The sequence below is a fragment of the Muntiacus reevesi genome, chromosome 4, assembly GCF_963930625.1.
Source record: "Muntiacus reevesi chromosome 4, mMunRee1.1, whole genome shotgun sequence".
NCBI classification, from domain to species: domain Eukaryota; kingdom Metazoa; phylum Chordata; class Mammalia; order Artiodactyla; family Cervidae; genus Muntiacus; species Muntiacus reevesi.
In genome coordinates, this window is record NC_089252.1 from 152734426 (window position 1) to 152749184 (window position 14759).

The following is a 14759-nucleotide window of genomic DNA, read 5'->3' on the forward strand; positions in this document are numbered from 1 at the left end:
GAGTCTTCTCCAACACCACAGTTCAAAAGCATCAATTTTTCGGCTTTCATCTTTCTTTGGACCCTTTTAGTGAAAGCTATTTTTGGGTTATCCAGGTAATGGTGTAGGAGACCATAGCAAAGGATGATTTGAAAACTGTCTGTTTGCCTCAGCCTAACCCTAAGTGCCATGCGTAAGCAATGGGTAAATGTCCAACAACCAACTCTTAAAAACCAGGAAAAAAGTTTGATTTGTAGTATTTGTCAGTTTCTTGGCATATATATTCCCACCGTGACCAATTTTAAGCTACTAACATGAGCTCATTTTGCATGCAGGTAGGAAAAGAGACACCCAACTTGTTCTCATGATTGGGTACAAGCTGACCTGGCACACCACGGAAGGCCTCCTGGGTTTGGAAACTGCCCTTAGAGATATGATAAATATTTCCAGAAATGCTACCTTTGGGGATAGCCTCTAGGGGACTGGCATCATCACTAGGGCATGCAATGGTCTTGCAGTCTTCTTGAAAAGTATTTCAAACAACATTAGCAGAGGTGAGAGCCACAGACTGAATGAACATTAGTTGGAATATTATTTAGTGATTTAAGCATGAAAAAGTGATTGGGCCAGCTTATCTTCAGGGTTTCTCCTATTTTTGAGCCAAGATCTCTACTTTTTTGATACTTCATGTAGAATCCCCAGCGTTTGTGCCAATCAAGAAATTTTGTTAACACCATTAGCAAAAATAAAATAGAAAGGAATTAAATAATAATATAATGCAATAATATAAGAAGTCAAAGAAATAGCATACTTTTTAGCTGGGTGCTTTTGAATTCCCTAAATGAATTGATATGTGTACTCTCTCTATAAGCACTCGCGTATTGCTTTGTCATAATTTATCTTTTTAAAAATTTTTTTGTTTTTTTGGTCACACCACACAGTTTGTGGAATCTTAGTTCCTAGATCAGGGATTGAACCTGGGCCATTGGGCAGTGAAAGCTCTGAGTCCTAATCACTGGAATTTCCTATTTCTCTTTAGTATGTGTCCCCCTTGGTTTATCCTTCCTGGGACTCTCTGTGCTTCCTGGACTTGGTTGACTATTTCCTTTCCCATGTTCAGGAAGTTTTCAGCTATTATCTCTTCAAATATTTTCTCAGGTCCCTTCTCGCTCTCTTCTCCTTCTGGAACTCCTATAATGCAAATATTGGTGCATTTCATGTTGTCCCCGAGGTCTCTTAGCCTGTCTTCATTTCTGTTCATTCTTTTTTCTATATTCTGTTCTGTGGCAGAGATTTCCACCGTTCTGTCCTCCAGGTCGTTTATCTTTTCTTCTGCCTCAGTTATTCTGCTGTTGTTTCCATCTAATGTACTATTTATGTCTGTTTGTTTGTTCTTTAGTTCTAGGTCTTTGCTAAGCATTTCTTTCACCTTCTGCCTTTGCCTCCATTCTTTTCCCAAGATCCTGGATCATCTTCACTACCGTTATTATGAATTCTTTTTTGGGGATATTGCCTATCTCCACTTCATTTACTTATTTTTCTAGGGTTTTATCTTGTCCCTTCATCTGGGACATAATTTTATGCTTTTTCATCATGATTAATTTTATTTAATGTGGTTTTTGTTTTGGCTGCTTTGAGACTATGATTCTTGCTTCTTCCTATTTGCCCTCTGATGGATGAGGCTAAGAGGTTTATGTAAGCTTCTTGATTGGAGGGAATGGTGATGGTAAAAACTGGGTCTTGCCCTGGTGGGCAGGGCCTTGCTCAGTAAGGCTTTAATTCAATTATCTGCTGATGGGTGGGTCTGCGCTCCCTCCCTGGTAGTTGTTTGGCCTGAGGTGACCCAGCCTGGGGTCTACAGACTCTATGGTAGGGTTAATGGTGAACTCCAAGGGAGGTTACACCAGGGGACCTTCCAGTGCCACCGTCCCTGTAGTAAGCCCCTGCCAACCCATGCCTCCACACCTATTTATCTTTAAATAATGCTGCTTCTAATTTTTTTCCTTGACCCCACTTTATCTATTTTAGATATTCACTGTGATATAAAATACAATAGAGCATATATTTAGCTTTTAAAACATCTGGATTAGTTATAGATGTCCCTGCCATTTCTAGGGCAGTTTTTGAGATGAATATTTTTATATTAAATAAAAATTTGAGAGCCTGATCTATGTTATGTACAACAATTGTACAACATTTTTGCTTAAAGTTTTGGATTAATTATATGAATGTATTTAAGAATATAATGTGAAGACCATGTGCTTTGTAGTCAATGAAGATTTGAATACAGTGTCTCAGTGCTGAAGAGTTTCATTTATTATTTTCTAGCTACAGACCTTCTTTTTGCCCAGACAATATTTGGAAATGCAGTTCCATTTGCCACAGCTGGAGATTGCTACAGTGCTGCCAGATGCCCACAGGTATTTCATATTTGTTTATTATTTTCTCTCTGAAAAAAATTAATAATATTTCTCATTTATTTTCTTGACCACAGTACTGCAAAAAACAAGTAAATAGAAAATGTTAACTTCTTAGATGAAGTTTATTTGCAAAGTTTATAGAGAAACTTTAGAAGAAAAGCATCTTTGCTAATATTGCATTTATTTGAAAGGTATAATATGAGAATTTAAAATAGTTTAGATCCTGTTTCTCCTTCCACAATGCTTTATTAGTTTTAATCTTTCCACTTAGTTCCTAGAAATGAATAGACATACATTACAAGGTAAAGAAATGCATCACAAGCATGTGATTTTCATTACACTGCTACTAACATCAGTTATTTTAGCTGCCTGGGCCTGTAACATTCTCAGAATAATTTTCTATTATTTGCGAAGTAATATATTTCCATGTCTTCTTGGTTTTACTCTTTCTTTTCCAAGGTTCTCTTCATATATTTTTTTATGTCTCCTTTGAGATTTTTAGTACAAAGTGTGTTTCCTGGAAGAAATTTACTATCTCATTTTTAATAAAGGATTTTACAAAGTTGTTATGAGTGAGCAATATTTTTATAATAAGTTGGAGAGATAAAATCTAGATGAATACAGCATCATTGGGTAGATTTATAGAAAATTAAAAAATCATGCACAGGAAGACTAATTATAATATTGATATCATTTTGAAGAGAAGTAGTCAATAGTTTGCTAGTGTTGTCTCTTCTAGGAATTTCATATTCACAATTTCCATCAAATGGCATGGAAGATATGCTTGATGTTAAAAAAAAGAGGATTTTTTCTGTATTAGAGAAGTGCACTTAAAGGTGGTCACTAGAATTATAGGCTCAAATGAATGTGAAAAAAGTTAACTGAGTAAATATATAAATTTTAGATTCAGAAATACAAATAAAACCTGGTAAAGGCATATGAGGGCTACCCTGGTAGCTCATTTCAGTACATTTTAGTCAGTTCAATTCAGTCACTCAGTCATGTCTGACTCTTTGTGACCCATGGAATGAAGCATGCCAGGCTCTACTGTCCATCATCAACTTCCTGAGCTTGCTCAGATTAAAGTCCATCAAGTTGGTGATGCCATTAAACCATCTCATCCTCTGTCATCTCCTTCTCCTCCTGCATTTGGTCTTTCCCAGCATCAAGGCTTTTTCCAAAGAGTCAGCTCTTTGAATCAGGTGACCAAAGTATTGGAGCTTTATCTTCAGCATCGATCCTTCCAATGAATATTCAAGACTGATTTCCTTTAGGATTGACTGGTTTGATCTCCTTGCAGTCCAAGGGACTCTCAAGAGTCTTCTCCAACACTACAGTTCAAAACCATCAATTCTTTGGCACTCAGCTTTCTTTATAGTCCAACTCTCACATCCATACATGACTACTGGAAAAACCATAGCTTTGATTAAACGGACCTTTGTCGACAAAGTAATGTCTCTGCCTTTTAATATGCTGCCTAGGTTGGTCATAGATTTTCTTCCAAGGAGCAAGCATCTTTTAATTTCATGGCTGCAGTCACCATCTGCAGTGATTTTGGAGCCGAAGGAAATAGTCTGACACTGTTTCCATTGTTTCTTCATCTATTTGCCATGAAGTGATGGGACCGGAAGCCATGGTCTTAGTGTTTTGAAGGTTGAGCCTTAAGCCAGCTTTTTCACTCTCTTCTTTCACTTTCATCAAGAGGCTCCTTAGTTCTTCTTCACTTTCTGCCATAAGGGTGGTGTCATCTGCATATCTGAGGTTATTGATATTTCCCCAAGCAATCTTGATTTCAACTTGTGTTCCATCCAATTTGGCATTTTCCATGATATACTCTGCATATAAATTAACGAAGCAGGGTGACAATATACAACCATGTTTTACTCCTTTCTGGAACAACAGACTGGTTCCAAATCAGGAAAGGAGTATTTCAAGGCTGTATAGTCACCCTGCTTATTTAACTTATATGCAGAGTACATCATGAAAAATGATGAACTGGATGAAGCACAAGCTGGAATCAAGATTGCCGGGAGAAATATCAATAACCTCAGATATACAGATGACACCATCCTTATGGCAGAAAGTGAAGAACTAAAGAGCCTCTTGATGAAAGTGAAAAGAGGAGAGGGAAAAAGTTGGCTTGAAACTCAACATTCAGAAAACTAAGTTCATGCCATCTGGTCCCATCACTTCATGGTACATAGATGGGGAAACAGTGGAAATATGGCAGACTTTATTTTTGGGGGCTCCAAAATCACTGCAGATGGTGACTGCAGCCATGAAATCAAAAGATTCTTGATCATTGGAAGAAAAATTATCACCAACCTAGACAGCATGTTAAAAAGCAGAGACATTGCTTTACCAACAAAGGTCTGTCTAGTCAAAGCTATGGTTTTTTTCAGTAGTCATGTATGGATGTGAGAGTTGAGCTATAAAGCTGAGTGCTGAAGAATTGATGCTTTTTAACTGTAGTGTTGGAGAAGACTCTGGAGATTCCCTTGGACTGCAAGGAGATCCAATCAGTCTACCCTAAAGAAAATCAGTCCTGAATATTCATTGGAAGGACTGATGCTGAGGCTGAAACTTCAATACTTTGGCCTCCTGATGCAAAGAATTGACTCACTAGAAAAGACCCTGATGCTGGGAAAGATTGAAGGCAGGAGAAGGGGAGGACAGAGGATGAGATGGTTGGATGACATCACTGACTTGATGGACATGAGTTTGAGTAAGCTCCATAAGTTGGTGATGGACAGGGAAGCCTGGCATGCTGCAGTCAATGGGTTCACAAGGAGTTGGACACGACCAAGCGATTGAACTGAACTGATATTAATTTGGCATACTGTACCTTAATGGTTTGTAGAGAAACACAAATGCCAGATACCAAGCAGGAAAATTCCTTTACTGAGTAAGTGATTGAAAAGAGCATCTTTTGTAATACTAATTATCCATCCTCCACTGTGTTTAATGAAGATGTGGCCTGTGTTCATTTTCTTTCCCCACAAAAATGCATTCAGTCCTGTACAAGCACGAATCTAGGCAAAGGAAATGCTCAGATCATAAGTTTTGAGAAAACTCTGGGAGTTGATTATAGACAGGGAGGTCTGGCATGCTATAGTCCATGGGGTCACAAAGTGTTGGACACGACTGAGTGACTGAACTGAGATGTTTTCCTGGAATTCTCTTATTTTTTCTAGGATCCAACAGATGTTGACAATTTGATCTCTGGTTCCTCTGCCTTGTCTAAATCCAGCTTGAACATCTGGAAGTTCTCAGTTCACATACTATTGTAGCCTAGCTTAGAGAATTTTTAGCATTACTTTGATTGCAGGTGAGATGAGTGCAGTTGTGTGGTAGATTGAATGTTCTTTGGCATTGCCTTTCTTTAGGATTGGAATGAAAACTGACCTTTTCCAGTCCTGTGGCCACTGCTGAGTTTTCCAAATTTGCTGGCATATTGAGTGCTGCACTTTAATAGCATCATCTTTTAGGATTTGAAGTAGTTCGTCTGGAATCCATTTTAGTTCACTGATTCCTAAAAAGTCGATGTTTACTCTTGCCATCTCCTGTTTGACCATTTCCAATTTGCCTTGATTCATGGGCCTTCCATTCCAGGTTCCTATGCAGTATTGTTCTTTATAGTAGAGGACCTTATTTCCATCACCAGTTGCTCCACAACTGGGCACTGTTTTCACTTCAGCTCAGCCTCTTCATTCTTTCTGGAGCTATTTCTCCACTCCTCTCCAGTAGCATATTGCATACTACCTACTTGCCTGGGGAGTTCATCTTTCAGTGTCGTATCTTTTTGCCTTTTCATACTGTTCATGGGGTTCTCAAGGCAAGGATACTGAAGTGGTTTGCCATTCCCTTCTCCAGTGGACCACGTTTCCTCAGTACTGTCTACCATGACCCATCTGTCTTTGGTGGCCCTGCGTGACATGGCTCATAGTTTCGTTGAGTTATACAGCGCTGTGATCTAAGTGATCAGTTTGGTTAGTTGTCTGCCCTCTGATGGATAAGGATAAGAGGCTTGTGGAAGCTTCCTGATTGGAGGGAATGACTGTGGGGGGATCTGGTAGGTGGGGCCATGCTCAGTAAATCTTTAATCCACTTTTCGGTTGATGGGTGGGGCTGTGTTCCCTGCCTGTAGTTTGGCCTGAGGCCAAACTATGATGGCGTAATGGGCTTCCCTTAGCTCAGTCAGTAAAAAGTCCTGACAGGAACCAGTCAGGCTACAGTCCATGGGGTTACAAGAGTCGGACACAGCTTAGCAACTCAACCAAATGGTGATAACGGCGACGTCCTTCAAAAGGACTTACGCCAGGGTTGTTTTATTCAGTGCCCTGACCCCATGGCAGGCCACTGTCGACCCACACCTTCACTGGCTACTCCAGGACACTCGCAGGCAAGTCTGGCTCAGGCTCTTGTAGGGTCATTGCTCCTTTTTCCTGGGTCCTGGTGCACACAAGGTTTGGTTTGTGCCCTCCAAGAGTCTGTTTCCCCAGTCCTGTGGACGTTCTGTAATCAAATCCCACTGGCCTCCAAAGTCAGATTCCCTGGGGGTTCCTGAAGGAAATCAGTCCTGAATATTCATTGGAAGGACTAATGCTGAAGCTGAAGCTCCAATACTTTGGCCACCTGATGTGAAGAGCTGACTCATTGGAAAAGACCCTGATTGTAGGAAATATTGAAGTCAGGAGGAAAAGGGGATGACAGGATGAGATGGTTGGATGGCATCACCAACTCGATGGAAACATAAGTTTGAGCAGGCTCCAGGAGTTGGTGCCCAACAGAGAAGCCTGATGTGCTGCAATCCATGGGGTCACAAAGACTTGGACATGACTGAATGACTGAACTGAACTGAACTGAACTGGTAGCTCAGCTGTTCAGGAATCGACCTGCAATGCTGGAGACCCAGATTTAATTCCTGGCTCGAAAAGTTCCCCTGAAGAAGGGATAGGCTACACACTCCAGTATTCTTAGGCTTTCCTGGTGGCTCAGTAGGTAAAGAATCCACCTGCAGTGCGGGACACCTGGGTTTGATCCCTGGGTTGGGAAGATCCCCTGGAGGAGGGCATGGCAACCCACTCCAGTATTCTTGCCTGAAGAATCCCATGGTTAGAAAAGCCTGGCTGGCTACAGTCTATGGGGTCTCCAAGAGTTGGACACGACTGAGCGACTAAGCATAGCACACAGCAAAGTGATATGAAAGTGACTTAGGTTTTTTTATTCAACCACCCTGAGTTCAATATGACTCATATAGACCACGTAGTAATGTCTAAACTGCGCAGTGTAATTGTAAGGTACCAAAACACAATGTCGAGACCAGAAGATTTATTTGTACTTGGCACTGGAATATTATACTAATTTAAAATTTTCTGTCTGAGAAAGATAAAATTTTAATCTATCTAGGAGTAGAATCAGGGAGAAAGGGGGAAGGTTTAAGTCATGGTACGTAAAGAAAATGAAGAAGGTAGCCAGGAAAAGAGAGAGAGGTTATGATAACTATCATTAAATATGTAGAGAGTGCCATGAGAGAGCAGTGGCATCAGTATGTGTTACTTAAGGAGATATTAATGAGACAGAAGACTCCACTTTAAGGTAAAGAAGACTTTTGTCAGAGTTTTCCAGTAAGGAGACACTCTGCAAAATCGGAGGCCTCAGTAAATCACTAATTTTTGTCCATATTTTTGTAAATTGATCTTGTATTCTGCAAGCCTGCCAAATTCATTTATTAGTTGTAATAATTTTTTGTTGGATTTCTTAGCATTTTCTGTGTACAGAGGAATGTTATCTACAAATAGTTTTACTTCTTCCTTTGCAGTCTGGATATTTTTAAAATTTCTTTATCTTGCCTCTGCACTGTCTAAAACTTTCAGTATACTGTTGAATCAAAGTGGCTACAGTGGACATCCTTGTCTTATTCTTGATTGCAGAGGAAAAGCATTAAGTCCTTTATCATTTATTGTGTTAGTTATGAGTGTTTTGTAGATGCCTTTGATCAATTTGAGGAAGTGCTCTTCTATTCCTAATTTAAGTGGTTTTATCATAAATGTTGTGTGTGTGTGTTCAGTTGTGTCTGACTCTTTTGTGACCCCCTATGGACTGTAGCCCACCAGGCTTTTTTTGTTTTGGGGATTTTCCTGGCAAGAACACTGGAATTGGTTGCCGTTTCCTCCTCCAGGGTATCTTCCTGACCTGATCAAACCCATCTCCTGTGTCTCTTGCTTCTCCTGCATTGACAGGCAGATTCTTTACTGCTGAGCCATCGTGAATGTTGGATTTTATCAAATGCTTCATCTGCATCTGTTTAGATAATCCTGAGTTTACTGTTCATTACTGTAGTGATAGTGAAATGGTGTATCACACTGATTTTTGTGTGTTGAAACAATTTTGCATTCCTGGGGGAAATCCTTGATGATATCTAATCCATTTTGTATGTCACTAGATTTGGTATGCTTTGTTGAGAATTTTTTGTCTGTTTACAGAAAAGATATTGGCCTATCATTTTCTTTTTTTGTGATGTCCTTGTCTGGTTTTGATATCAGGGAAGTACTAGCTTCATAGAATAAATTGGTAAGTACCCCCCTCCCCTTCTAGTTTTTTGGAAAAGTTTGTGAAAAAGTAATGTTTGGTGGGATTCACCAGCAAAGCCATCTGAGCTTGGACTTTCCTTTGTGAATTTTGTTTTATTTACTAATTCAATCACTTTATTTATTGTGGATTTTTCCAGATTTTCTAGCTCTTAAGTCTGTTTTGGTAGTTTTTTTTCCCTAGGAATTTGTCCACTTCGTCAAAGTTATCTAAATTGTTGGCTTACAATTGTCCATAGTATTGCATTATAATCCTTTATATTCCTGTAAGATTCACAGTTGTTTCTGATTTCAGTGATTTTAATCTCCCATCTTTTCTTGATTTTGTTAATTTTGTTCTTTTCAAAAGACCAACTCTTGATTTTGCTGATTTTCTCTGTAATTTTTCTCATCTGTTTCTTCAGTTTCCACTCATTATCATTTCTTTCCTTCTCTTGCTTTAGATTTAATTTGCTCTCCTTTTTTTCAGTGCTTAAGGTAGAAGTTTAGGTCATTGGCATGAGAGCCTTTTTATCTTTTAGTATGGGCATTTAAAACTATAAATTTCCCTTTAAACACTTCTTCTGCAGCATTCCTGAAGTTTTGGTGTTGTGCGTTCATTTTCATTCATCTTGAGTGTTTTCTCTTATCATTTGTGATGTCTTATTTGACTCACTGGTTATCTAAGAGTGTAGTGTTTTTGTTCTGGCATTACTGAGTCTTGTCTGACTCTTTGCGACCCCATGGACTGCAGCACACCGGGCTTATCTGTCCTTCACTATCTCCCGCAGTTTGCTCAAATTCATGTCCATTGACTCAGTGATGCTATCTAACCTTCTTAACCTCTGTTGTGAATTTCCCACATTTCCTTCTGTTTTTGATTTCTACTTTCATTCCATTGTGGTTGGAAAATACACTTTGTATTATTCAATCTTTTGAAATTTGTTGAGGTTTGTTTTATAGCATAGCATATGGCTATCCTGGAAAATGTGCAGTGTGTGCTTGGAAAGAATGTGTGTTCTGTTGTTGTTGGGTGAAGTGTTCTCTGGATGTCTGTCAGGGCTAGTTGGTTTAAAGTATTGTTCAACCCTTCCATTTCCTTGTTGATCTTCTGCCTAGTTATTTTATCTATTGAAACTGCAGCTATTATTGCTGAATTATCTACTTCTCACATCAATCCTTTCGTTTCATTTACTTTGTATGTAATTTATTTACTTTGAGATTTTTATTGCACATGATTGTATGTCTATAATTGTCATAATTTCCTGATGTATAGACACTTTTGTCATTATCAAATGTTCCCTTTTATCTGTAGTATCATTTTTTGTTTTAAAGTCTAATTTATCTGATATTATAGTGGCAGCTCAACTTTTTTATAGTACGTGGTGTATGTATTTCCTCCCATTTATTTTTGACTTATATATTTTTGACTCTTAAGAGTGTCTCCTACAGAGAACATTTTGTTGAATCTCTGCCATTTGACTAGACTGTTTAATGTTATGATTGATATATCTGAATTTATCTTTGCCATTTGCCATTTTGTTTTTTATATGTCATATCATTTCTGATTTTCTGTCCCATTTTCACTGTTTTTTAAAAATTCAGTGAATGTTTTCAAGTGTAACATTTTAATATCTTTAATAATTTTCTCACTATATTTTAAATTGCTTTCTTAATAGTTGCTCTAGGGCTTACAATGTACATCTTAATAGAATTTACTCAGATTTATATTACCTAATTGCAGTGACATAGAAGTATTACTCCTACATATACTTTTTCCCCTTCCCTTTTTTGTTATATTTGTAATGCATATACCATCTATATATATAACAAACATACAATACATTTTTATAATATTACTTTATATAATTTTTGGGTTTTTGATTTTCCTTGTGACTCAGCTAGTAAAGAATCTACCTGCCACGCAGGAGACCTGGGTTTGATCCCTGGGTTGGGAAGATCCCCTGGAGAAGGGAAAGACTACCCACTCCAGTATTCTTGCCTAGAGAATTCCATGGACTGTATAGTCCATGGGGTCGCCAAGAGACAGACACAACTGAGTGACTTTCACTATATAATATTATATCTTTTAGAGGTAAGAAATGAGAGAACTTAAATTTCATAGAGGTTTTTTTTTTTTTTTTTGTATGAAACTTTTTGATTCTCTTCATTTCTTCCTGTGGATTGCAGTTATCAGCTGCTTTCATTTAATTATTCCCAAACGTCTTTGGTCCCACCTGCTTCATTTGTGGCAATCTTCTCAAGTATATTGCATTTCTGTATGCATGTGTGCTAAGTCGCTTCAGTCATCTCTGACTCTTTGCAGCCTATGGACCACAGCCGGCAGACTTCTCTGTCTGTGGCATTCTCCAGGCAAGTATACTGGAGTAGATTGCCATGCCTTTCTCCAGGGGATCTTCCCCACCCAGAGATCAAATCAGTGTCTCTTACATCTCCTGCTTTGGCAGGTGGGTTCTTTACCACTAGCGCCACCTGGGAAGCCCACATTTCTGTATATTGCTGGTCAATGGTATAATTACATACATGCTGGTTTATACAACTACTTTTAAATAAGTTGAGAATAAATAAAAAGAAACATACAATTATAATGTCTTTTATAGTTGCTATTAATAAAATTATCTTTACTTGTATGTTTTACCTCTATGGCAGCTGTAAGATCATTCCCTAAGTCTGTGAGTCTAAATATGCCATCCCACTCTCCTCTGGCTTCTAGATGAACAACAGAACTCAGTGATTTATCTTACTGAGATTCCCATATATGTGCTTATTTTTCTCTAGATGCTCTCAGATTATTTCCTTTGTTTTTGACTTTCAGCATCTTTCTTGTCATATATTTGGATGTGGATCTCTTTGTGTCTACTCACTTGAAGTCTTTGACTTCTTAGATGTGTAGATTAATGTAGTTTCACCAAACTTAGAAAATTTTCAGCCAGGATTTCTTCAGATATATTATCTGGTCCTTTTGGTACTTCCATCATACATGGTTTGGTGTACTAATGGTGTCCCTTCATTTCTCTGAGGCTCTATTCATTTTTCCTCTTTTTTTTTTTTTTTTTTTTTTTTTTTGCTATTTTTTCAGATTGTATCATCACTATTGGTTTCTTTTCAAGTTTGCTGTTTCTTCTGCCAGCTCCAATCTGCTGATTGATCCCCTCTAGTGAATTTTTATTTTGGTTATTGTACTTTTCAGCTCCAGAATTATCCTTTAGATCTTTTTATAAATATAATTTTTCTCTCTTTATTGATTGTCTCTTTTGATGAGACATTATTATCATACTTTTCTTACTTTTTTAAGCATGGGTTTTCTTTAGTTCTTTGGACATATTTTAATAGCTGCTTTGAATCTTTATCTGCACAGTCTGACATCTGAAACCTCTCAAAGGCAGTTTTGCTGCCTTTCCCTTGTTATATGAGTCATCCTTTCCAATTTCTTTGTATGTGTCACAATTTTTTGTTGAAAACGGATCATTTTAGATAGTATATTTCAGCAACAGTGGATGCTAAGTTTTCCTTCCCCTTTAGGATTTGTTGTTTGCTTAGATGTTTATTTGTTTGGCTCCTGACTGGGCTATTTCAGTGACATCTATTTCCCATGTGATACGTAGCCTTTAGTGTCAGAGGGCTCAGCCTTGGACATGTACACAGTCCCCCAATCCTTCTGGGATAACTGTTTTTAGCCGGGCTCTCTTTGATGGAGTTTCTAGCTGGTCTGCCTCTACTGATATCACACTCTACTCTTACCCACTACTAATTGGTAGATGATGGCTCTGTTCTTTCAATAACATCCTGGAGGCGTAAATTACTCTATGGTCTGAGCCAATTAAACTCAAGCCCCAGGGCCAGCGTAGGCTTATAGGTCAGTCTTTGAGGTCAGGTCAGCAAAACCTCAAAAAGAGACATTCTTAGCTATCTCTTTCCCTGGTTTTCTCTGTTAAACTGAGATCTGGCCTACTATTTTGCTTGTTGCTCTCCTCCAGTTATCACCATGCTCCTCTTAACTACACACCACTAAATTTTTTTTTTTCAATAGCACCTTTAGGCTTGAACTTCCCCATTTTCTGTCCCAAATACTCAGGTTACTTAGGAAAATCTGTGAAACTTTATGTTCTTGCAACTTGATTTTTCCCCGAGGAAGAGCCTTTGCACCCATTCTGTGGGTTGAGTGGGCAGATCCCACTTTGCAGAATATCATCCCTAGTCTATAAGCAGAATGCTGGGTCTTGACATTATTCCCTGGTCTTCTTGGCTTGTACTGCTCAGCATGAAACCTGTACCCTACCGGTGATTTTAAGTGGGAATGATTCAGGCCTTGAGTTCTTGGCCTACCATACCTGGGGCAGATCTCCTGATCTATGAGTTAGGACTGAGTGACGGAAAGGAGCTTCAGATCTCTGTAGTTCTTACCTCTGATTCAGCTTCTGTAGCACAGAGCTGTGTGAGATGAGTGCTGGTGTCTCAGCTGCCCCCTGCTGCCCTGGGAGAAAGCTTATCCCTAACAGCTAGCTGGGGGAAATAAAGTCCTCTGTTCTTAGCTGTACCCATGAAGAGTGGAGCTATCATCTTGCTGAGGTGGGGGAAAGAGAGGACAGGTCATAGACAGGTCATGGTTCAAATGTCATAGATGCTTACTCTTCTAACCTAGATTTCATAGATTTTCTTAAATAAATGTTTCTCCAATTGTTGCATAACCTTAGGACAATTTCAAGAGAATTTAAATGGTTGTTGTATTTTATAATTTTTTAATGCTTGAAATGAAACATTTTGTTTTGAGATAACTGTTGACATGTGGCTCTAAGGAATAATTCAGGGATCCCATGTACCCAGTATTGCCAAATGGTAACATCTTATAGGATTATAGTATAATATTGCAACTAGGATGTTGACATCACTACATCAAGATACAGAACATTTTCATCACAAGGACTTTTATAATGACAACTACTCCCCTTGCACCGCCAGCTTCACCTTATCCCCTAGCAACCACTAATCTAGTCTTCCTTTCCATAGTTTTTGTCTTTTTTGGTCTATTATATAGGTAGAATTATATTAGTACATATGTCTGTAACTTCTAGCATTTTGAAGAGTGGCGATAGTGAATATGCTTTTATTGTTTCTGATCTTAGGGGGAAAGCATTCAAACTTCCATCATTAACTGTATTGTTGGCTACCGATTTTTGGTATGTGCTCTTTATCAAGTTGAGTTGAGGAAATTCCCCTCTATTCCTATGGTTCCCTATGTTTCACTCTTTAGTCCACAGGTCTCTTCAAATTGCCATTCCAAAAGTGCTCCCTCTCTTGGGTCTATTTTTTAAGGTAGATAACTTTTCAGAGGAATCTCAAGTTCTCACTCAATCTTTGAGCCTGGTTAGCTTGATTCATGTCCATTCTTCTCTTTCTCTCCTTCACTCATGTTGGTCTACCAAACAGTTGGTCTCCCTCCAAGACGATGACTCTCTGACCTACACCTTTTATTTAGTTCTCTTCCCAGGACTGTTTCCCCTGATGAACTTCCCCTTCTGAAGTTTTATATTGCATCTCTTTGAACACCTGTTCTAAGGTCAAGGATGTGCAATCTAAAACTTTTACTGCTCTAAACAATCTTTTCCCTCACATACGTATTTTTAAATAACATTTCCATTTTGACTCTTTTAAATGGAGATTATTCATTCTCTAATGATCAAGTCACGTCAAGACTGGTCAGCTTTGTCCAATAATCCATTTTCCTTCTAGTCTCTTCCTTCCAGTAATATACTTGATATGATCAGAGAGA

The 14759-nt window shown here is 38.5% G+C and overlaps 1 protein-coding gene across 1 annotated transcript in view; it reads left to right on the forward strand.

Annotated features, from left to right (window-relative positions):
- The window catches only part of ADAMTS20 (ADAM metallopeptidase with thrombospondin type 1 motif 20), a 194942-nt gene that overhangs the window by 166945 nt on the left and 13238 nt on the right, over positions 1-14759 (forward strand). Inside the window, exon 37 of the mRNA XM_065932168.1 lies at positions 2308-2399. Coding sequence (XP_065788240.1) covers positions 2308-2399 — 92 coding nt within the window. The remainder of the gene's footprint in view (positions 1-2307; positions 2400-14759) is intronic.